The sequence below is a fragment of the Manis pentadactyla genome, chromosome 18, assembly GCF_030020395.1.
Source record: "Manis pentadactyla isolate mManPen7 chromosome 18, mManPen7.hap1, whole genome shotgun sequence".
NCBI classification, from domain to species: Eukaryota; Metazoa; Chordata; class Mammalia; order Pholidota; family Manidae; genus Manis; species Manis pentadactyla.
In genome coordinates this window covers 28,165,571-28,190,148 of record NC_080036.1, presented here as the reverse complement: position 1 = coordinate 28,190,148, position 24,578 = coordinate 28,165,571, and the positions used below count along the sequence as shown (strand labels likewise).

Below are 24,578 nucleotides of genomic sequence, written 5' to 3'. Positions count from 1 at the left end.
GGGGTGAGAAGTGACCTTTAGAGGGGTGTGTGTGCATGTGCTTTCCATACACACACACACATGTGCACTCACCAGCCATTCTTCACCCTGTCTCCCATTCCCTTCCCCATATTTTGTGGCTTCTCTACCTCTTTTACCTAGTCCTTGCCCACTCCTTTTTTGATTTGTATTTCTGGTCCCTATCTCTTTACCTCTTCTGAAAAGTAGTCGGTGCACTTCTGAGTATCAGGGTTGTTAGGGGGCAGTATTTCAGTGTACTTCAGTAGCATTTTCACATGAAATCTCTTCTATCTAAGTATTCTCCACAGTGTCTAGCCTGCAGGTTTTGAATCTGCACAGTGATGTGTGTTCATCTTAGGTGATCTCTTTAGAGCAAGCTCCAGCAGGAGGATTGTGGGTTTTGTCACCTCACTCTGTCTGATTGGAGCTGAGAGAACCTGCTCTTCCCTCACCTGGGGTGAGGTGACGCATCGGCTCCCTTTGCTCCTTCAGTCTGGTGAGGGGTGTTTTGTGTCGTTGCCCTGATACACTTGTGCACTCACCCTCTCTCCTTGCCTTTCATGCTATAGCTCCGCCACTTGTTTTTTAGAGGAACAGGTATGAAAATTCTGATTTTACTCTTTTGGTTTAGTTTGCATGAGGCAGTGAGGACAGAACTCTGAATGGTCAGAGTCCTTGATAAGCCGTGCCTTTCTCTAACTGCCAGGAAGCTGGTGCTGAGCCTCCCTGCTTTGCTAACAGTAGATTTGCTTAGAGATAGCCTACAAGTGAACCAAAAATGGATTGGTGCTGTGGAAATACTCCATTGTTTTTGTGATACAAGGATTTTTATGCTTTTTCTTGTTGAGACTGTACATACTTCAGCCTTCTAGCTTATGACTTCTCAGTTTAAGTTGTCACAGACCTGTATCTGCTTCATTGTATTGTCCCACAATGAAACTGTTGCTTAGCATTTCCAGTATTTATTCAGTGACTCTGGGGAATTGTGTGTGGCTCTTTTCCATTATCAGTAGTAGAAAGTGACAGCATGTTGCATGCTGCATTCTGCAGCTCTTAGATGATTTGTTCTCGCATTCTATTTATCTGTTTACTCTTTTCCTTCCCCCAAACTGTTTGCATCTTAAAATTGGGAGAGGGCCTCTATAGTTGTAAGCCCAGCATTTACCATAATTTGGTTAAATGATCTTTCTTTCAAAAACTCTGCATTTGAGATAAATCACTGCTTTCAATTTCTTCTGTTTCCTTTGGCCTTACCCTGTCACCAGGGTACTTTATAAATTGCAGGTATTTGTGACTGCATGGCTCTGCTGAGTGAAATATTGTGTCTCTCTCCACAGTCAGGCAGAGGGGAGCCAGGCCTCCTCTAAGGTTTGTGACTTCAGCTGCTGGGCCTGCTGAGGACACTGAAACTTTCTGCTCTGTCCTAAGCCCAGACCTGCCGCACCTGGTAACACAGCCACAGTGTCTGACCCCAGTGCTCACTGGTGCCTTGGCAAATTATGTTTACGTCAAGTACCCTGAATGGTTTTTGGAGCTGCTCTTTATCCCAGCGTTAACTCAAGCCTTAGGAGCAGTTAGTTTTGTTGGGTCTTGCCAACATCGCTTCAAACCTGACTGTCTCAGCCTGGCTGGTCACCTTAAAACCTGCAGTACCTCACCTTTTCTGGAGGAGACTTCCATATTAATTAACCGAATTGATGCTTTCTATAAAGACTTTGGAGACACCTTAACAAATAAAGGACCTTTACTCTTTGAGAGAGATGACACTTCTGTAACTTCAGTGGGTCCCCTGAAATCTACATCAGTATCAGTGGTTCCCAACTGTGACTCTCAGGCTGAAAAAGGTAAATGGTAGAGTCCTGCTGTCTCTCCTGACAGTAGTGAGTTCTTGGCTGATCCATAAACTACTTCCCTAAAACGGTGGGGGTAGCTAGATTCTTGGAAAGCGGGAGATACTAGAGAAAGATACTTCTGCTAGTCCAATTTTGTTTAAATTGCCTTCTGGAGCAAGTGATCATCAATACTACTTCAAAGAAATTACCTTAGACCACGTACAGAAAGAGGGAAGCAGCCTCCACATCGATTTCATGTCTGTCCTCCGTATTCAGCTCCAGCTACACCAGAGTTTTGTTGATCATGCTGAGGAAACAATTACCATTCTATTTCTGGGTGAAATTGGGTTTTTAAGTTGCCAAGAAGTGATGTAACATTTAAGTTTAAAAATACAAGTTGGTGATAAGTTTAGATCACCTGTAGTGACTTCTGGCTTTTACATGTGATAAAGTCTGATAGTCTTAAAAACAGTAGTCATGGAGAAAATCGGCTTCCTCTGAAGTCATTGGCAAAGGACACTTTCTCAAAAGTGTTGCACATTCATGTACGTCCCATGGCCTTTTCCCACCACTGGAGTCCTTGGGTCCCTTCCCGGGTTCCCTTCTAGCTGCTCTTGACCTCCTGGGCCACCTGAACTAATCTTACATATCCGTTACCATATCTGAAGCGTTTCTTTTGTAATCTTTCTCCAGTTTCTTTATGCCTGGCTTCCTCCAGTTGACTATTTCCGGTGTCTTGTGTGTTTGAATCTTCTTCCTCTGTGTTGAGTCTCAGAAACCCCCTTTATTACATGTATCCTGATTTTGTGATTCTAATATTGTTTTGCTTTTAATGGTGTGTAGGAAACCCAGGATGAGTCAGCTGTGTTATGGCTGGATGAAATCCAAGGTGGAATCTGGCAGTCTAACAAAGACACCCAGGAGGCACAGAAGTGTATGTATCAGTTGTTTCATTCCTGTCTTGGTGGGGGGTGCAGGTGGCAGGGCGCTCCGTGGCTCAGGATTCAGCTTGACCAAGGTAGATAGATGTGGGGGGAACCCTTTTGCCAGTAGGATTAGTTAGGTGAACTACCGTGTGAATTTAGACACTTTCTAAACTATTCTCGTAACACTTCTCTTCTTTGATAGTTGCCTTAGGAATTTTTGCCATCAATGAGGCAGTAGATAGCGGCGATGTTGGCAAAACACTGGGTGCCCTCCGTTCCCCTGATGTCGGCTTGTATGGCGTCATCCCCGAATGTGGTGAAACTTACCAGAGTGACCTTGCTGAAGCCAAGAAGAAAAAACTGGCAGCAGGTGAGTTACGGGGAAATGAATACATGTCCTGAAAGTAAGAGCATGAACATATGAGGAGAGAGATGGGGAGGAAAGGGTCAAGCTATTGGGAAGGATGCTCTGTTGTAAGAAGTAAGGCTTACTTTAAGACCATAAGGAGATGATGTCTTTATTTTTGAAAATATTTACTTTTTTCCCCCTTTTTAAAAACTGTGTTTAAAAGGTCAATTTTCTAAAAAATGCGAGTAGGATCAAAATATTTGTTTATCTTTCACAGGGTTAAGCCTACAGATATAGTTAAAAGGAGTTTATCTGCACAAAGAGGGGACTGAAAACAAGATTTCTTATCCTATTTTACCATCTTTTTTTAATTAGCTGAATGGTTACAAATCTTTTATCAGAATAGTTTTCTGACACATAAGGTCTTAGTTTTAGGCTTTGGAAGGAATAATCTTAGAATTAATTCCACAATTGGACTTCATGAGTATTTTCTTTTTGTAATATAGATGTTAGTGAGCTAAATGAGACGTTACAAAGCCATACTTGAAAAGGGATGTTGAATGCATGCTCTTTACTCTAACAAATCCATGGAACAGGTTTTTGGGATGGTCTTTTTTTGTTTAGATTGTTAAACCAGGCCAGATTCATCCTGTAGGATTAGACAAGAATGTGGAGAGTGTGGATCTGGGTTTCTTTTATCTTTCCTTTGTTTTCTGTCAGGAGATAATAACAGCAAGTGGGTGAAGCACTGGGTGAAAGGTGGATATTATTACTACCACAATCTGGAGACCCAGCAAGGAGGATGGGATGAACCCCCAGACTTCGTGCAAAATTCTGTGCAGCTTTCTCGGGAGGAGATACAGGTAACTCAGATTTCTTCACAAAAGAAGAACTAATATTAGCTCTCGAGTACTAATACTAGATAGGAAGAACAGGCCCTAGGCTAAAATTAAGGCTAGCTAATGAACTGTTTTCACGTTATAATTTTTTTCCTAATGGCTGGGAGAGTAAGGCCTAAATTAGCAAGACATCTGGATCGTAGAATCAAGTCAGATAAATTGTGTTATTAAAGAAAACTTTGATGATCCAGAAAAGAAAAATGAAAAGGTGCTATGACTACTCATTAAATGCAACTACTGTTAATCTCTCCCAGTTTACCAAAGTCTCTTTTCTGGCTATTCCACAAACTCCAAACTGTACTGCATTAGAATAGACTTGCACTTTTAAATAAAGGTAGCATTTTTTATAGATGCTTTGCAAGTGCTTTTTTCCCCATCCTGTTTCTTTGCTCTGCTGTTCATCCTCACCAGAATTACTCCTTCCTTCAACAGTTGCTGAAGCCCTCAAGAAGGCACTCTTCTAACAATGGGGAGATAGTTGAGAACAAAGTCCTTCCCCTGCCATCTACATTGGTCGGAATTCTTTCCTCCCAGGCACACCCATCTCAAGTATCACCTTCTCTATGAATCTTTTTAAAATTCTCTCTCCTTCCCTCCATCTTCATTTGAAGTTCCCTTTGTACTCATTTAGAACTTAACCAACTTGGATTTGAATTTCAGTCATGTTTGTACTTGTCTTATACCCACCACTTGTTTTTAAGGGAAGCTACCAAGTTTGCAGTACTTGTATGTAATGGCTACTTATCTTGACCCTGATGGGCTGGTGAGCACTTACAGGATGTGAGAACTTGCCCAGAAAGATAGAACTCAAGTCTTTATTCCCATTAGGAATCAGTGAGGGTGTGTCTGTGCATTGTGCATGACACTGTGTTAAAGTTGTATCTGTCCCCACCCAAGTGTGCCTTCTCATGTGACCAAATGCTCTTCCAGAGCTCCATCTCCGGGGTGACTGCTGCATATAACCGGGAACAGCTTTGGCTGGCCAATGAAGGCTTGATCACCAAGCTGCAGGCTTGTTGTCGTGGATACTTAGTCCGACAGGAATTCCGAGCCAGGATGAATTTCCTGAAGAAACAAATCCCTGCCATCACCTGCATTCAGGTATTTCAGAGCCTGTAATACAGGCAGCAAGTGGGCTGCTAGAGCCAGGCTGGTCGAGAGCTGTGCCTGTGATTGAATGTCTGGGTTTGATTTTTGCCCTCTGGCCTCAGTCTCCCCTGCTTTTGACAAGCCCCTCCTCGCAGTGGTGGCTAGTAGGGAGTTGTCTGGCTTGGTAGCAGTTCTTCTTGGGTGCCTCATTGTCTCCAAGACTGTTCCTTGGTGTCAGGTTTGAATATTAGTGTTTTGCTCCAGTGACAGGCTAGCACGGTTTCCCAGAACAAGTCCTGAGTTAGGCATTTGGGCTCTGTCACCGCCAGGTGGGCGGGAACCTCTCTAGGTTTGTTCCTCCCCTGTAAGTGGGGCTGCTAGGAATTACCCTTGTGAAGTGCCTCACACCGTCAGGGCAGTGGAGGTTCACCAGCGTGCTCTCATGTGGAGGGCTGGCGTGCACCCCATCCCTGTATTGATGTGGTCCTTCTTAAAGCTTTGTCATGAATTGCACTTCGGTAATATATGAAGATGAGATTTTTTAAACTCCCTCTGAGCCTTGGGAAGTAATGTGTTGACTCTAATATGTGATGGTTCTAGTCACAGTGGAGAGGATACAAGCAGAAGAAGGCATATCAGGACCGTTTAGCTTACCTGCGCTCCCATAAGGATGAAGTTGTAAAGGTACGATAGCTCGAGCAAGGTTTCTCAGTGCGTGGGGGTGTGATGTGTTCAGATGAAGGATTCTTATAATTTTCAGGATCCCTTTTCCATAGATTCAGTCCCTGGCAAGGATGCATCAAGCTAGAAAGCGCTATAGAGATCGCTTGCAGTACTTCCGAGACCATGTAAGTACCCTCGCTTAGTAAGCACCAGTAGAATCAGTGTTGCTCTGTTGTTTGTGGACAGATGAACAGAGGACTTTCCTCTTCTTTGTTCCTTAGATAAATGACATTATCAAAATCCAGGCTTTTATTCGGGCAAACAAAGCTCGTGATGACTACAAGACTCTGAGTGAGTAACTGGCTCAGCAGAGAGGAGTTGAGGCAGTGGTTGAGAGCCATCAGGTTCTGGGTCTTCTCCACGGATCTCTTTTCTTGTCCTGAAGGCAAGGCTTGGGGGGTCGGATGCTGCTTGTGGCTGAAGCCCCTTTGCTAACCTGTGGCTGGATGTCTCGTTGCTTGCATTGTCCGCCTTTGTCAATATAGCGACACCATGACTGAGAAGGCCGCGCTTGGTGGTTGTCTTTGCACCTGTCAAAAATAAACGAGTATCTTAACGTGTGAATAGAGCTATTTTTTCAAGATGGCACTGTTTCCTAAGACTTACAACTTTCTCTGATAATTTCATCCTTTGTCTGATGCATACTCTCTTTCTGTCAGTCAATGCTGAGGACCCTCCTATGATTGTGGTCCGAAAATTTGTCCACCTGCTTGACCAAAGTGACCAGGATTTTCAGGAAGAGATTGATCTTATGAAGATGCGGGAAGAAGTCATTACCCTCATTCGTTCAAATCAGCAGCTGGAAAATGACCTCAATCTGATGGATATCAAAATTGGACTGCTAGTGAAAAACAAAATCACACTGCAGGTAAGGCCAGTACGAGCGGAGGCCTCAAGGCACGTTGTCTAGGCAGGCACTTGACCTTCCTCATCCTTTCTGACTTACAGCGGGGGGGGTAGAGGCTGGCTTTCTTCTCAGCTAATGCCGTAAGCTTTAAAAAGGTTATATAAGAAGTTAAATCGTGCAATTCCAGAATTTTAAATAGAGAAAGAAGAAGATAAAAAATGATCGCATTGATTCCACCACCCCACTGTCATTTTGTATCGTACAGTTTTACTTAAGATGCTTTCCTTATGGCAAATAGTAATAAATGTTATTAGGTTGTTTTCTAAGTTTTTATTATTACAGATAACACTGTAGTTGATATTTCAATGTACACATAAGTTTTATTATATTTAAAACTTTGTTTTTAAGATAGATTCCCTGATGATTTCATGAGTCAATGGACATTTTATGGTTCAGGTTCTCGAAAGGAAGGTAGAAGTAGGAATGGATTTGACTGGCACACGAGAAACAGGGTCCAGGGTAGTGCTCCTGAAAGTTCAGTGGGACCTGCCAGTGCAGTGGATCTCCATGCAAGTTTCCAGGCACTCATAGACGTTTCCACAAAGTCCAGAGTTTTCTCTTTGAAAGCTTTTTGATTTATGTAAATGTTTTTGTTTCCAGGATGTGGTTTCCCACAGTAAAAAGCTTACCAAAAAAAATAAGGAACAGTTGTCTGATATGATGATGATAAATAAACAGAAGGGAGGTCTCAAGGCTTTAAGTAAGGAGAAGAGAGAGAAATTGGAAGCCTATCAACACCTGTTTTATCTATTGCAGGTGAGTGGCTTCTGGAATTGGTATTGTAAAATTTAGCTAATGATTTTTCCACAAGAAACCTTATCCATAGATCTCTGTGGGGGTGTTTCTGATTTCCATTGAGGGGTGAGCAAGCCTGACTTATTTTTCTTTCTTATGTACCTTCTAATTCTTCACGTTTAAAGATCTTGAATATTTGTGCCAGCCAGTGTATTATCTAGAAAATACTTATCCATTGATTTTATTTCAGACCAACCCCACCTATCTGGCAAAGCTGATTTTTCAGATGCCCCAGAACAAGTCCACCAAGTTCATGGACTCCGTCATCTTCACACTGTACAACTACGCCTCCAACCAGCGGGAGGAGTACCTGCTCCTGCGGCTCTTTAAGACGGCGCTCCAGGAGGAGATCAAGTAGGGGCCTCGGCGGGCGGGTCCCTCCCACAGCCCCGGTGCTCGCGGTGGGAGAGTCAGGCCTGTCTGTGTCTTCTCTCCGTCTCAGCTGAAACTGATTTGTGTGGAACCCTACCTGAAGGGAACGCCCGCTCCCTTAAGTTACTGATACAAGGTGTTGCTGCTTCTGGGGAGTGGTAGAACGAGAGGTTTGCCAGATTAATTTTAGGAACATTATGTAGTAAGATATAATTTTTTAAAGAGCTGATCCAAGCATAAAGATTCAACATTTTTATCTAAAAGGACTTGATCACGTGTTTCCATGATTGAGTTTGCAATAACGGGAAGGTCAGGTGAGTGTTGGAAAATGTTTCTAGAGGAAGAACATATACCCCATCCTTCCAGTTCCTTCTATTTCCAGGAGTTGGGAGCTTTAAGCAGAAAGGGTCTTTAAGTTGATATATTCTGTGATTAGTGTAAATTGAATTTGTATCTGGTGTTTTATAGGTCAAAAGTAGATCAGATTCAAGAGATTGTGACAGGAAATCCTACAGTTATTAAGATGGTTGTAAGCTTCAACCGCGGTGCCCGGGGCCAGAACGCCTTGAGACAAATCTTGGCCCCGGTCGTGAAGGAGATTATGGACGACAAATCTCTCAACATCAAAACTGATCCTGTTGATATTTACAAATCTTGGGTTAATCAAATGGAGTCTCAGACAGGAGAGGCAAGGTATAGTAACAATACACCTTTTTCTTCTGTGTTGTGTTGTTATTTTCTCTTTTTTAAGCAGTTAACTTTTAATAGAAAAATTAATAATTGTTCAGGTAGTTTTTCCTTACGAATGTCTTCTTAACATTGTTGACCTAGCAACTTTTCACCTATTTAGCAGACGTTTATTGAGTAAGTATTATGCCCCAGGCACTGTGTTAGATACATATATAATATACAGTAATGAATGAAACATAGAATGAGTGAACCAGATATACTCCCTGGCCTCTGTTCATAATTTATTGTGTGGGAGAGACAACAAACAGGTACATAAAAATAAAATGAACAAATCAAAAAAATTTTATGAAGGTTTGTGTAGGGAATAGTAATGGAAAGATACAAGAGGGGCTAGCTAGCTTAGAGTAGTTGGGGCGAGCCTGAGAAGGTGCCGGTTCACCTGGCTGCAGCCTCCCGGATACGGCGGGGCTATCGTTGCTAAGAGCTTTCCTGCCGGGGGCTCTCGGGTCGGAGCTTTGGAGAGTCTAGGACTCGGGAGGACATGGGCACCACTAGAGCTGCGGCTGGGTGGGAGAGTTGGACAGATCTGCGCTTAAAGGGAAGGGGTGAGTGATGAGCTGCCCTGGAATACTGAGAGTGGGTTGGTTAACACAATTTAGGAGATTTCTGTGTCCGTCCATAGTTTAACCACCAGTATTAACACTTCTGAAGCAAACGTGTGTCAATAGAATATGGGTAATGCTGGGAAAATATAGTTCAGAGTGCCAAGATACTTCTGGTTTTATACAGGCTGGTGAGGGTGGAGAAGTGAGCAGCTTAGGCTGGTGTTTTTTTCTTGTTGGGGAATAAGGTCGATCGTGCATGGAGTCTCCAAAGCATAAGAGTAGCTGTTCATACCATTGCCACACTGAGTGTGGTTTGGAGACCAGTAACTGAAAATCCTCTGTCACTAAATACACTGTTTAGTTCAGCTGACTTTTCTTTCACAGCAAGACTTTCTCAATGAAGGAAGCAGCATGTTGATGACATTGTTGCTCAAGTTCCTTATCCCATCTTGGATGATTTGTGTACTGATGCTGGTTCACACTTTGAATAGTGCTACTTGACCTCGTTCTACCTTCCAGGTACCTGGACACCAAGCACGGGTAAAGGTGTCCGTGCACAGATAGAGAACAAAACATCCTGCTGCCTCCTTGAGAGGGCTTATCCCCTGCTGGGAATCACTGGGCACCCGACCTGGTTCTCAGTAATGTGTCTGTCATCAGGAGTCAGGTCCATTGTGTTGGACCTGCGCACTGGAGGCTCATGTCCTGGAATGGGGCTGGCCAGCTGCCGCACGGGGTGGGAGGTTTTGCCCAGAGTGTCCCTAGATGACAGCCCTGTGAACACTGGCTCAAGAGCACCAAGATATTTCCTGCAATGATCCACGAGTCAGTCATTTTTAGAGCAATTTTCCAGTAGGCATTTCAGGATTTTTTTTTTCTTATGGGTGCCTATCAGAAACTGGTGTCTTATTTTTTTTTTTCATAAAATGGAAATTAGTCTTAACACTTTTATTGATGCCGAAACCTGAGAGGTGTAACGGGGCAGTGGGAGCCCACCCTGCATGTCAACATAACAGATCTTTGAGCCTCAGTGGGCAAGTACAGCAAACTGAAACGTCACTTGTAAAGTGCTAGAAAGTGAATATACTCTCTCACTACAGGCTTTGTCTTTACCACTGTAGTTCCCTTTGCTCTTTACTACTTTTAAAAAATTTCATATTCATTAAGTTGTAAGTTTTACTGATATGAGATATATAGCACATAATTTACAAATGATAAAATATGACAATACTCTTTATTATAAATCCCACACAGCCAGTTGTTCCAAACAGAATGCTTGTGTTGATTTTTACTGAACTCTTTGTTCATAGTCCACCTCTACGTAATTAAGCCACGCTCTGACAAATGGAGTTTATCCCTATCCATTTCCTGTTGCTCCTGTGACAAATTACCACCAACTTCATTCCTTAAAACAACAGAAGTTCATTCTCTCACAGTTTTGGAAGCCGGAAGTCTGAGATCAATATCAGAGCTCTGCAGCCACGCCGTCTGCAGGGCCGCGGCCCCTCTGGGGGCTCTAGGCAGGAATCTGGTCCTTGCCTCTTCCAGCCTCTGGTGGCTGTTGGTCTTGCTGGATGTGTGGCCATGCCCCCCAGTCTGTAACTCGGTGGTCGCATTGCCTCCTGTGTGTACCGAATCTCCCTCTCCCTTACTAGCACGCTTGTGACTGGATTTAGGCCACCCAGATAGTCCGAGATAACCATTAGGAATTTTGACCTCGTTGAAAGTACCAGAACCTTGCCTTTTGTCTAGCAGCTTCCTTCCTGATAAAGCCTGGGCTCGGTGTTGTAGCACATCTGCTCTTCTCATAGCTAGGATTTTCTGACTCAGTGCCCTTTCCTTGAGTGATCTTGGCAGCTTCTTCTATTCCTCTATGTACCTGTCACCTCCCTCACCACGCGAAGGGTCACCGAGTCCCTTCGATGTGTCTTCTCAGTATCCCTCAGATCCGTCTCTTGGTCCCCACTGCTGCACCCTTGCTCGTGTCCTCGTCCTTTGTCGGGGTGCTCATCTCTTTTACCTGTGACTGTCCATCGTTAATTCATTCCTCACCATGGGTCAGAGCTGTCTTCCTTAAAATGCAGGTGTCCTGTCTTCTAGTGGCACATCTCTGGCTTCTGGGACTGTCCAGAGTCCTGAGCATCGGGTGCAGGGCCTACCCCAACCTGGCTGTTCACTCTCCACCCTCACTGCTCCTCCCTCTTCCTCTCTTTGCTTTGGATCTTCCTTCCTAGAAGACCTCTCGCTTTTTCCCGAGTCAGATGTCCCTTCCTTACGGACATCGTCCTCTGTTCTTCCAGTCTGAGTAAAAACCTCTGCTCTGTGGCGCTCTAGCGTTTCTGCTTATCTTACTTACAGCACTGTGGGTTCATATAATTACGCGTTTGTGTGTCTCTCCCACCAGACTGTAAGAGACTCAAGAAGCTATCGTGTCTCATCACTTTTATCCCAAAGGCCTATCACAGTGCCTGACAGAGTTCAAGGCACCTGATTCACAGTTCCAAGTGTGAGGTCAAGTCGTGGCCCCACCGTTGGCTGGCTATATGAGCAGGAGCAAGCTACCTAATATTTCTGGGTGTTTCTGTGTATGAAAGACATAGTCTTGTGTCAGGCTGTTCCCGGCTGTTGGTCTAATACAGTTGGGGATAATTTTTGTTTTCCCAGCAAACTACCCTATGACGTGACCCCTGAGCAGGCTCTGGCTCATGAAGAAGTCAAGACACGGCTGGACAACTCCATCAGGAACATGCGGGCCGTGACGGACAAGTTCCTGTCAGCCATCATCAGCTCTGTGGACAAAATCCCGTGAGTACCGTCACTTGTGCCCCAGACAGAGCCCAGCATGGGCCCTTCTGCTCCCTGGCCTGCTCACCAGGTCTGTCTGTCCCTCAGGTACGGGATGCGCTTCATTGCCAAGGTGCTGAAGGACTCGCTGCACGAGAAGTTCCCTGACGCCGGTGAGGATGAGCTTCTGAAGGTGAGAGTCTGAGCGGTGGCACGCTCTCGCCTTCCCAGCAGCCCTTGGAGGAAAAGCCGTAAATGGAGGCCTGACCCCTAGACCTTTACCAAGTGCTTAAGCCTGGGTTCTGGCAGAAGCTCACTGTTTGTTGTGAGCTTCTGAAAATGATTCAAATAGTAGACGATGCATCTCTTAGTTCCTGTGTCGTCCCTGTACTGTTTGAATGGCACGCAGACACTGAACAAGTAGGGAAGGGGGACTTTCCTGTCCTGAGGTAAAGGGCTCTCAGTCCTATCTTTTTGCTGCAGAATCGCGCCTCCTGCTGGCGGCCAGGTGAATGGCAGCACTCCCTTTCTGCTGAGGCTGTGCCTAGTAACTCTTTCTACTCAGCTGCGCTCCTGCGTTTTGGTTTTTTTTTTTTTTTTTTAATCTGAACGCTTTTTCTTCTCTCTCCTAGTTCTGTGCTTTCCTACAGTGAGGCCTCGATTCTAGACTTTCTGTTCAGGTGAATTAATTTTATTCTTTCTGAATGAAACTCTAGGGGAAGTGCTGTGACTGTCCTTGAATTCTCCTGTGGAGATGTGTGTTGAGTGACTTCAGTTTCAGAGGTGTGAACCTGTCTACCTTTGAAGTCCGGAGCATGTGGATGACGGGCTTGGGCAGAGTACGCTGTGCTCATTAGGTCATGAATAAGCGTTTATTTTAGCTGTGCTCTTTAGCGCCGTAGCGTGGAAGCCCACCTAATGACAGTGAAAAGTGCATGTGATGAGAGCAGCTTTATTTGCTGCCATGATGTGTGAACAAAGGATGCCCCAAAATGCTCAGTGACAGACTTTAAATCTATCGTTTACCTCTGAAGCTGCTCTTTCATTGTAGTGATTGTCAGTACTGTTCTCATTTTGTTGTTTCTGTATCCATTCAGGGGATATTTGATCCTCTTAGTTTCAGGCCTTGAGAGAAAGTGTGTGTATGTGGTGTGATGTTTTTTTTTTTCCTCACAGGCACTGCATTTTCTGGTTTTCTTTGCTAACAGAGTTGTTTAGGGCTTACTTGGTGGAGTGGTGTTTCACACCCTTCTTTTTCCATCTGTTCCCAGATTGTTGGAAACTTGCTTTACTATCGATACATGAATCCAGCCATTGTTGCTCCTGACGCCTTTGACATCATTGACCTGTCAGCAGGAGGCCAGCTTACCACAGACCAGCGCCGAAATCTTGGCTCCATTGCAAAGATGCTCCAGCATGCAGCTTCCAATAAGATGTTTCTGGGAGATAATGCTCACTTAAGCATCATTAATGAATATCTTTCCCAGTCCTACCAGAAATTCAGGTGAGGGGAGAATGACAAGGTACTTGAAAGATTATGTCTCTGAGGGTAAAGACAGACCTGGCTTTCCCTGGATGGTCATGGTGTATGTTGTGGGATACGTGTTTGATGTGCTCAGAGCTTTAGGAGATGATAAGATTTTTGAGTTACTAAGATGTATTGCCATGATACAGGCAATCCTTAATGTAAAAACAATGGTTTTGCATTAGTCACTCTGTTACGAGAGAAGAATTGGAGAGTGCTTTTCATATTTGTAAGTTAAACACTCAGTTGCGAGAGTAGGGCAGTTATCTTAGAGAGAAAGTTGGTTCATCTAAGGGCACAGGTGTTTGAAGACTGTTGTAAGTTACGGTTGAGCGAGTCTTGTGGTAGCTTATTAGGACCAGCATCCCAAGGCTGTGAAGCACAGCGAACATGCAATAGTTTCTCTAGGACTGTGGTGACGGGCTTCTGTTTGAACTCACTGCTCCAGAGGTTTGTGGGATATCTTCTCACCGACTTTCCACACACCTGTCACTGTTGGGATCCAGCTCTTCTGTTTGTTTTCAGACGGTTTTTCCAAGCTGCTTGTGATGTCCCTGAGCTCCAGGATAAATTTAATGTGGATGAGTACTCCGATTTAGTGACCCTCACCAAACCAGTGATCTACATTTCCATCGGGGAAATCGTCAACACCCATACTGTAAGTGTTTTTCTTTAATTACTTAATTGTATTGTTCTGCCTCTAACCGCCTCCCCTGGCTGCTGCCTACCATCTCTGGAAGCCAGATGCTTCACCTTCCAGTGACATCACATCCACCTTGTTTCTCTTCCTTTGCTATTAGCAATTTCTACTGCTGAGTTTCTCGAACCGATCCCCAGGCCACCTGCATCAGAATCATCTGGACTCTTTGTTAAAATTGAGGGTCCTGAACCCCACACGGGCCTGCTGAATCAGAAACTCCACGGGGTGGGGTGCCCCAGGATCTCTGCTGGGAGCGCTGATTTAGGGACTTGATAAAGCACCGTTTCCACCGCCCCTTTTTTCACCCCTGCCCTCTGTGTGGTTTTCTCACATGATCTAAGGGCCGGCCTTTTCCTCTGCTTCCTTGCAGTGGTTTTCCCCTTGGATACTCCTTCCCACCCCCCAGACTTGTATAATTAATTCCTTTGCCCTTGGATGGTGGGGGGAGGGCATGTAGAACAGGGAATGAAGAAATAAAATATGAATGGGATTTCAGGTGTTGTCGTTTCTGAGGACGTTACCTAGGATAATAGCCTCTTAAAGGCCATGCTTGAGTGCCCCTGCGAGAGTAGCATTGATCTGGTGCATTTTTCTCTGAACTGTAAGATACTGTGCACTGGAAACATGAAGTAAAAGTATGAATTGAAGGAAAATGAAATGAAAATTTGAACTGGTTGCAGAGTACATTGGTGACTTTGGCTATTGAAGTCTATGGGTTTCGTTTTTCTTTCTCACGCATGGGGTATTTAAATCCCTATGTCTGTGAGGTTGAGAGAACAGCTGTGCCTCCTCTCCATAGAGCACAACATAAGTCATGCAGCAGAGGCCCGTGTGAGGCTTTCTGCTGCTGGTGGGGTCAGTTCGCTGAGGTCGGCTTGGCAGTTCTTCGGTTGTAGGAGCTTTGTTACCCACCTTCGTGCTCGGCATGGTGGGTGGGGACGGGGCTCATGGGTGGCGTGTGTGCATGGAATTGATCCCTGGGTGTCTGGTGCAGCTCCTGTTAGATCACCAGGATGCCATCGCTCCGGAGCACAATGATCCAATCCATGAACTGCTGGATGACCTTGGCGAGGTGCCCACCATCGAGTCCCTGATAGGTGAAGTTCTCACTTACCTGCCCGGGAGCTCGGAGGGGGGACCATGGCAGAGCAGTGCTGTGATTGTCACGTCCTCTGCTTCTGCACTGTTCAGGCTCTGCATGCACACTGGGGAAGAAAGCAGATCTGAATCCCTTCCTGTGAGGAATTCAAATCGAGTGAAGAGATCGTTTTAAATGTATATTCACATAATCATGTAATTAGAAATTGTAAGTTCTGTAAAAGAAATGGACAGAGTATTTTGAGAATTGCAGTATTATAGTGTTGAAATGCTTTGTCACACATTATGACACACAGTCATTTCAGTAGGGCCCCTTTGCCTGTGTCCTTTGGCATCTATGTTCTTTCCCAGGGAAGGATGTCCTTGCCACCATGTGCTTGTTGGCTTATTCAAGTGTCTTAGATTTGCATTATCTTTTACTTGCATTAACATCTCCTCTCTTTCTTGTATTGATTCTTTCTGCCTTCCCAAAACTTAAGGAGAAAGCTCTGGCAATTTAAGTGACGCAAATAAGGAGGCCCTGGCGAAGACAGAAGTATCCCTCACATTGACCAACAAGTTTGATGTGCCTGGAGATGAAAATGCAGAAATGGATGCTCGGACTATCTTGCTGAAGTGAGCATTGTGCGCAGAAGAAAGAAGTGAATGTAGTCCAATAATTCCTTGGCTTGGTGAACAAGTCTGCCTGTTCACACCTGAAATGGTCATCTTGACCTTTAAGCCTGTCGTAATTTCGGTCACCTCATATATTATACTTGGCATGGGACTTACCAGCCTTTTTAGCTGAGAAGATGCTAAAGTGAAATTTGCATGTCGGAAGTCCCAGCCTTGGCACCCACTCTGTTAGAGTTCCACACATAAGCCTGAGCACCTTGAGTTGGCAGCTGCCCAGGAACCTCTGTGAGGTGGTGTTTGTATTGCTGCTTAGGCTCATTTGAGAGGAAGTAGGACCCCTGTCTGTGTTTAAATGCTTCCTCCATCTCCTTTCAGCACAAAACGTTTAATCGTGGATGTCATCAGGTTCCAGCCAGGAGAGACCTTGACAGAAATCCTGGAAACACCAGCCACTAGCGAACAGGTAAAATGTAGGGGTTTGACGTCCACCATAATAAAGCACATAGGTGCCTCCGTGGTAGGTACATGACACGGTTGAGGAAGCGGGATACAGATGAGAAGAGACAGTAACCTGGGCGGGGGGCGCGTTTAGGCTTGTTGAAAAAGGTTGTCGGCCCCTAAATCCAGAGGCAGATGTTCTTAGGGCACAAGGCTCACTGGTGCTTCTGCTCAGTATATGTGTGTTTCGTTTTAACCTGAGGCAGTCTGTGAGGCTGCTCGGTAATTAATCAGATGTTACAGAGAATCTCGTAAGTGCCTTGGTGAATAGAAGAAAAGTACAGAATATGGATCGTGAACTCAACTCGTGATATAAGTGGTGAATGATGTATATATCTGAAACAATTTAGAAAACCATTAAAAATTAACCAGAATTGGCTGTAAAAATGCCAGAGGTTCAGGAAGGAGGCCAGTGAGGAAGCAAAGCATCAAGAAGTGGACTGAGTCACACTTGGGGAGAATGGGCAGGATGCAGGTGTACTGTTAGATGGGCAGGGAGCCCACAGGCACAGGCGCAGTGGAGGGAAGGGCATGAAGTGACCAGACCTATAGAGATCGGAGGCGTGAGTGAAGGTGAGGAGTGAGAATATAAAACATGAGAACAAATTACATAGAGCCCAAAACCTGGACAGGAGTTTGGCACCGAGAGATAAGGAGTAAAGCCTTTGTATCCTTTGGGGCCCTTTGATACTGATTAATTTGGCTATCATAGCAGATGGTGGCTGAGTCAGCTAGGTATGTGATAAGGTCCTGTCCCTGCTGGGTGGGGGTTGGCCTGGCCGCAGGAAGGGATGTACGAGTCACTCCATGTTTCAGGCTCCTGTTTCACATTGGTAAAATAAGAAAAGAAGGTCATGTGTTTTCAAATTTTGAGCATAGAAGTCCTTTAAGTGACAGTTTACTGAGAGGCCCACTATATAAAGCAGGTAAAGTGGGAGCTGCTCTGGTAGGCCGGGAGTGGGGCTCTGGGACCCCACCCTCTAGGGCTTCAGTGCCACTGGAAAACCCTTAAGGATGCCCAGAGGACTATTTGAAAGCCACTGTTGTAAGTGAATTCTTAGCTTTTCAATGCTGTGATTGATTACTGAATAGGTGTGCATGAGAGACAAGAAAAGAGGCGAAAACAGTAACTATCCCTCCTTTAGACTAGGAGGTTTGAGCAGGGAAGGAGGAGCCAGTCTTTAACCAGAACCTACTGTCAGTTCAGGGCTTCCACCTCTGTTCTTTCATTTAATCCTTGTACTCCCCCTAAGAGCTGAGTTTTCATCCTCATTTTAGGTAAGGAAACTAAGACCTTTAGAGGTTAAATAATTTGCCCAGGGTCATCTGTTTGTAGTGGCAGAACCAGACGGCGACTCTGTTCTGCCTCCCCAGATCTGCTCTTTGCATGTTAGTTGGCCCTTGAACAGTGGAGTGGTGAGGGGCACTGACCCCCGTGCAGTCAGACATCTGTGTATGACTTTCGACTCCCCTAAAACTTAACTACTAGTAGCCTACTGTGCCTGGAAGCCTTACCGATAACATAAATAGTCGATTAACATATTTTTTGTATGTTATATGTATTATATACTGTATTCCTACAATAAAGTAAGCTAGAAGAAGAGAAAATTATAAGAAAACCATAAGGGAAAATATAGTGCTCTATAGCATCAACTGAAAAAACCACATGTAAGTGGACCCACACAGTTCAAACCTGTGTTGTTTAAGAGTCAATTAGGAGAAAACTGAATATTGGGAAAGGGAATTGCTCCAGTTTGAGAGGAGTTAAAAGCCATTCCAGATATAAACATTCCAGCACAAATAGTTCAAAACATGATACCAGAGCCTTAGCTGCAAAGATTCGGGATCTGTCAGCATAGAGGTGATCATTGAAGTACTGAGGGTGAATGGTTACAGAGAAATGACCCTGAGTCCCCTGTAGGTACCAAACCTGCATAGGGCGCGGAGAGAATGCAGACAGGCCGGGCAAGGTGACAGCTGAGAGAAGGCACTGGGTTTGGGGTGGAGGCAGTGGTGCTTGGCGATGAGAGCAGTAGGTGCAGATGAAAGGACCTAAAGAGGAGGGTGAGGGGGCCGTGGCAGAGGGGTGTTGCAGTTGTCACCACCTCTGTTTCAGTGCTCTTCGAGCTCTGAATAACAGTGGGGAAGTAAACGGATGTTTGTAGGATGGTTGACAACAGAGGAAAGGCTAGAGCATGATTTCCCTGGACACGGTGGCTAAAAGGATCAACAAGAACTCACTGAGCACTGGGCTTGCCTTGGTGCAGTGGTAACATTCATAGGCTGTGTTTCAAATAAAATTACATGGCTTACATGTGTCAGAATTTGAGAGGGAAAAAGCAAGGGATTTTGTCACCAGTAGTGCCCAAGCTCCTAACCGTACCTGACAGTCTAGTTGAGAAGCCTGTGATTTAATAGATGTAATAATCTCTTCTAGGAGAAGAGGTATCTGCCTCTGCTTCATGCAGTTTCTCTGTCAGTGGTCAGGAATTAAGTTTGTTACCCCCTCTGTTTCCAGAGTGGAGTTTGAGAGCTGTATAAATTCAGGTGTGGGTATCCCAGGTCATTCAGGCTTTGGGTCAGCATGGTGGACTTGCCAGGAACTGCTGCTTTTCATCTCCAGGAAGCGGAGCATCAGAGGGCCATGCAAAGACGTGCTGTCCGCGATGCCAAAACTCCTGACAAGATGAAAAAGTCCAGATCTGTAAAGGAAGACAGCAACCTTAGTCTTCAGGAGAAGAAAGAGAAGATCCAGTTGGGCTTGAAGAAGCTAACAGAGTTCGGGACTGTGGACCCAAAGAACAGATACCAGGAGCTGATCAACGACATTGCCAGGGTACTGCCTTTGGGGGCAGCGATGGTCCAGCCGTCTTTAAAGCCGTCCCAGAGGTTTCTGGTTCATGGCATATTAGTGTCCTCTTTTCTGGGGAGTCATTTCTGACTCCCTCAGCGTGAGAACCTTCCCCTCCCTTTGAAGACTTACTCTATGGCCTATGTCAATAGGGTGAAGACCTTGTTAGAGCTCCCTGTGTCTCAGATGGTCTCTGCCTTTAAAGAATCCTGCCAGATTTTTTTAATGACTTACAGTGAAATATAAATTCACATCAATTTGATTATCAAAGCCTTGATTTGTGTAAATCTTCTCAAGTAAGGGGCCTTGGTGCAGGCTGAGAATTTAGGTGTTCTCTGCTGTTGTACTAAGAAAACACCCATGCGGATCTAGAAGCTTGGTAATTGATGTATTAAAATTATCTTTTTCTCCCTCTCCTGACAACATTTGAGCCATTGAGATTTGAGCCAGATTCACAAGTAAATTCTAAGAATGTAGAAGTCTGTAAAACACACATTTCCTACCTCTAGGAAATCCAAACAGGAAAAAATGAGATCTGAGTTTCTTTGTTAATTTTTAAATATAAATTCCTATTAGAATATGTGGTCATGTAAGGCAAAGTTAAGCCCTGCTCAGTTCTAGTGGTAATGATTCAAGAAGCACACGTGTCTACCATTTTCCTAATTTTAATAATTGTGTCTCAGGATATTCGGAATCAGCGGAGATACCGGCAGAGAAGAAAGGCTGAACTGGTGAAACTGCAACAAACGTACGCTGCTCTGAACTCCAAGTCCACGTTTTATGGAGAGCAGGTGGATTACTATAAAAGCTACATCAAAACCTGCTTGGACAACTTAGCCAGCAGGGGCAAGTGAGTACTTTTTTTAAAGAATCAATGTCGGGAAAAGAAGTGCAGGCAACTGTAGTGACATGGAAAATTTCACTTTAAGCATACTGGATCAGTTTATTGTATTAGTTCTTTAGTTTGCTTCTAATCATTTGCATAATTTCCTAGTTCGATTTGTTGTTGTATGATGTGAATAAATAATGTGTGAGGGATTTCTAAGCATCCCATTTTCCAATCTATGTTCCAACTCTAGAAATTAAAGAATTCATGAAAGGAGATTATCTAGCAGTCCCCAAACCTAGATGCACCTCAAAATCACTTAAGGAATATTAGAAACATTTCAGTTATCTGGCCTCTATATATACCTTCAGGGGATGGGATCCCAGACTCTTGACTTTTTCTCAGCTGCCAAGGAAAGTCTGATGCGGCTTTCCTAGTGCTGGCCACAAACCATCAGTATACCCGTTTTGCAGGGAGGGAAACTGAAGGCCTGGAAAGGTGAGGGGATACGTGCAGATTCTCCATTATAGTGTTAGTTTGTTTCTTATTCCTAACTTTTCATTGTAAGAATTTTTACTCCTCAGAAAGATTGAGTGAATAGAGCAATAAACACCCATGGATTCACGTGTCTTAAACATTTACCACATCAACTTCCGCTCTCTCTGGCCCGCTGCTCTCCCGCCTGCACACTCTGTCTTTATCTCTCTCTGCGGAGACTTCTGGAGTGAAGTGGGGCTGATGTGACAGGGTAAAAATCAGGTCTGTGTCACCCAGCTTGCAGAGCTGGCTCCTTTTGATGTGTCCCCATCATGCTTTGAGCGTTTCCTTACTTAAAGGCACAAGATGTTACTGGTTCAACTTGTACCTTCCCCTCCCCAGGCTTGAAATTAGTTACTTCTCCAACTATCCCTGGTTCCTTTTATTGAAGAATGGTATTTAGGAACCAAGATCTAGGCATTAGGTGTACTTATTCCATGGAGTTGTCGTGGCTTCTGTGCCTTCTGAGCAGACTGATCTAGGTTCTTGGTTGGTTGGTTGTTCGGTTGTTTTTAAATGGCTGCATGGTATTCCACTTGTAGCTTGTACAGTTAATATAATCAGTACTCCATTGCTAGATGTTTACACTGTTTCTGGTTACTTATAAAAAATTCTGCAACATACAGCCTCTTGTACATATGTCATTTTGTAAATGTGGGCATATTTTTAAAGATAAATTCCTAGAAATGGAATTTCTACATCAAAAGTTTCGTACAATTATAATTTTGATAGATGCTTCAGTTGCCTTGCATAGGCGTCACTCCCTTTTACACTCACACTTAACACTGCTGCTCCATTTCTTGAGACCCTCCGCCTGGTTCCCCCGGGCCCTGGTTCTCCTTTATCTCTGTCCTTCCCTTGCTTTTCTTAACATTTCTTGCCATAATTGGCCCAATACTTCCTTACGTCTGTTTCTTTTTCCTTGTTCCCACTTTCCTATAATTGCTACAGTGGCTTAAAACTCTTCTAAAAATTACTTATTCTTAGATCTTTATTGCTTTCCTCCCAGCCGAGGAGCTTAGGGTTCCCCTGGGGTTGAGTACAGGTCCCCACGCTGCTGGTAGAAGCCCTCACCTTCCAGGTGCTCAGGTGCCGAGAGGGACGTCAGAAGATTAAGACACTGTCACATTCATGCTGTGTTCTCAGATACAATTCAAAGACAAAAGCAATTTAGTAACGTTTCCCCTGTTTTGCAGAGAAATTGCTTAGGCTGATCCTAACATTTATTTGCCATTTTAGAATTGATATGTTACTTACGCTTGTGTGCGGGGATTTTGTTTTCTGGCCTCCTGTCTTTGAATTACCAACAGACTCGAAGTAGACAATTAGGTCTAGAAAGTGATATGATGTGATTTCTGCAGGGTCTCCAAAAAGCCTAGGGAAATGAAAGGAAAGAAGAGCAAAAAGATTTCTCTGAAATACACAGCAGCAAGACTGCATGAAAAAGGAGTTCTTCTGGAAATTGAAGACCTGCAAGTCAGCCAGTGGGTATTTGCTTCTTTACTTTGTTCTATACTTTCACTTTTTTAATTTCTGCATTTATCACTTCTTTATTTTATTGCTTTTATTTCTCTCCTCTGGGGTCACTTTTATATTTCTATTAGAATCAGGCCTACTACTCAGAGTTCATTTGCTGTACGAGGGGAGGTATTTCTTTTCCTTGTCTGCAGACATTTGTGTCAGGACGTCATGGCTGCTGATGTGGCCCTCGTTTAACTTTTCCATTTAACACGGGAAGCCATTCCGTCTCTTTTCTTTTGTGTCTACACCAAGAATATAAATAAGTATAACAAGAAGAAGAGGAGTTTACTTTATTCCTCCTGAGGCTAGGAACTGGGGACTTGCCCTCGTTTTCTTTTCTGAGAAGCACAGCTCGCGTTGCATGAGGTTGTGGCCCTGACCTGACCGTCCCCCTTGGGCTTTGGCCCGGCTGTATTAGCAGACACTCACCGAGTACCTGCTCAGCCAGCCCTGTGATCTCAGGCAACTGCGCTTCCTATTCTTGGGTCATTTAAAAATCAAAACAAGTCTGTTTTTAAAGAAATTTTTATATTTTCCTAATTTTAAAATAATAGATATTCATTATTGAACCTTGAAAATACTGTAATGCATGAAGATAAAATACCTGTAATCCTACAAGCCAAAAATAACCACTGAAATCATTTGTGTATTTTCTTCTATGCATCTGTTTACATAAAAATTATCTCACCACCTGCTTATTATCTATCTGCCTACTGTTTTCTTTTTTTATTAGTATTAAGGTATGATTGATATACACTGTTACGAAGGTTTCACATAAAAAAACAATGTGGTTACTACATTTACCCATATTATCAAGTCCCCACCCAGACCCCAATGCAGTCACTGTCCATCAGTGCAGCAAGATGCCACAGATCCACTATGTCCCCTCTCTGTGCTACACTGTTCTCCCCGTGATCTCCCACACCTTGTGTACTAAATACCCCTCAATCCCCTTCTCCCTCCCTCCCCACCTGCCCCCCCACACCCCTCCCCTTTGGTAGCAGCTAGTTCATTCTTGGAGTCTCTGCGTCTGCTGCTATTTTGTTCCTTCAGTTTTGCTTCATTGTTATACTCCACAAACTGCCTGCTGTTTTCTTAACATGGATTGGGATTGTACTGTTTAGTCATGCATCCAACTTTTTTCAAATAACATATTAGTAAGCATTTTTCACATTCTTTGAAAGCATCCTTTTTAATGCCCATGTAATATTATAGTTATAATTTCACCATTCACCTGTTGTGCAACATTTAAGTTTTTACTTTTTACATTATTACACATGTGGTAACACCTTTATATGTAAATCTTTGATCCTCTCTCTGATTACTTTTTTATGATAGACGCCTAAAAATGGAATTTCTAGTCAGAATATAAAAATAGTTTATTTGTTGTAAAAAACACAAAACATAAAATTTACCATCCTCACCATTTTTTAAGTGTACAGCTGAGTAGTGGTAAGTACATTACATTGTCGTGCAACAGATTTTCAGAACCTTTCCATCTTGCAAAACTGCAACTCTATACCTATTAAACAATGACTCCCCGTTTTCCCTTCCCCCAGCCCCAGGCAACCACTATTCTACTTGCTGTCTGTCCCTCTATGAACTTGACTACTCTGTGAACCTCATAAAAGTGAAATCATGGAATACTTGTCTTGTTGTGACTGGCTTATTTCCCTTAGCATGATGTCTTCATGGCTCGTCCATGTTGTAACATGTGCGATTTCTTTCCTTTTTAAGGCTGAATGATCCTCCATTGTATGTATGGATCACATTTTGTTTATCCTTTTGTCTGTTGTTGGACACTTGGATTGCTTCCACCTCTTTGCTGTTGTGAAATGCTGCTGTGAACACAGAGGTGTAAATACTTTTCAGGACCCTGCTTTCAAGTCTTTTGGGTATATAACTGGACGTGAGATTGCTGCATCATATAACTACCAAAGGATTTTCTAGCAGTGTCTGAAATGTGAGGGGAAGTGCTTACTTATTTCACTACTTCCTTGCCATCGTTGACCAATAAAATTGTTTTTGATGCTTTTGAACTTAATAGTTCAAAAATAGTATCTCATTTAAAAATTTTGCATTTCTTAGAATTCTGATTGTGTTTTAAATCATACTTATTTATATTTTCTTTGGTCATTTTTACAATTGGGGACCTTTGTCTTTTTGGGGATTTTTTTGGTTGAACATTTCATGCATTTTTCAAATCTGTTTCATAATATTTATTATCTCTTTCCTTTCCTTTTGTCATTATTTTCCACAGCTATGTAAGGGCCTACCATTATTTATCTCTCATACTTCTTTCTAAATTTGCCCCTGTGGGTTTAGAAACTAGGTAAGAAACCGAATCAGTTAAAATAAAAGGATTTTGTCCGTAAAATAAACGTCTTTAAGGACTAACCTGTGAGGCCCCCCTGTTGAGGAGGAGGCCAGTGCTTT

The 24,578-nt window shown here is 43.7% G+C and overlaps 1 protein-coding gene across 1 annotated transcript in view; it reads left to right on the top strand.

Moving 5' to 3' along the window:
* Window positions 1-24,578, top strand: part of IQGAP1 (IQ motif containing GTPase activating protein 1) — a 94,310-nt gene that overhangs the window by 64,573 nt on the left and 5,159 nt on the right. The window contains exons 16-36 of the mRNA XM_036932080.2: window positions 2,676-2,766; window positions 2,961-3,128; window positions 3,828-3,970; window positions 4,937-5,107; window positions 5,696-5,779; window positions 5,872-5,943; window positions 6,040-6,109; window positions 6,478-6,686; window positions 7,326-7,481; window positions 7,711-7,874; window positions 8,361-8,585; window positions 11,852-11,992; window positions 12,080-12,164; window positions 13,243-13,475; window positions 14,022-14,154; window positions 15,191-15,293; window positions 15,774-15,909; window positions 16,285-16,372; window positions 19,031-19,243; window positions 19,942-20,108; window positions 21,983-22,105. Of these exons, the coding sequence (XP_036787975.2) occupies window positions 2,676-2,766; window positions 2,961-3,128; window positions 3,828-3,970; window positions 4,937-5,107; window positions 5,696-5,779; window positions 5,872-5,943; window positions 6,040-6,109; window positions 6,478-6,686; window positions 7,326-7,481; window positions 7,711-7,874; window positions 8,361-8,585; window positions 11,852-11,992; window positions 12,080-12,164; window positions 13,243-13,475; window positions 14,022-14,154; window positions 15,191-15,293; window positions 15,774-15,909; window positions 16,285-16,372; window positions 19,031-19,243; window positions 19,942-20,108; window positions 21,983-22,105 (2,975 nt within the window). The remainder of the gene's footprint in view (window positions 1-2,675; window positions 2,767-2,960; window positions 3,129-3,827; window positions 3,971-4,936; window positions 5,108-5,695; window positions 5,780-5,871; window positions 5,944-6,039; window positions 6,110-6,477; window positions 6,687-7,325; window positions 7,482-7,710; window positions 7,875-8,360; window positions 8,586-11,851; window positions 11,993-12,079; window positions 12,165-13,242; window positions 13,476-14,021; window positions 14,155-15,190; window positions 15,294-15,773; window positions 15,910-16,284; window positions 16,373-19,030; window positions 19,244-19,941; window positions 20,109-21,982; window positions 22,106-24,578) is intronic.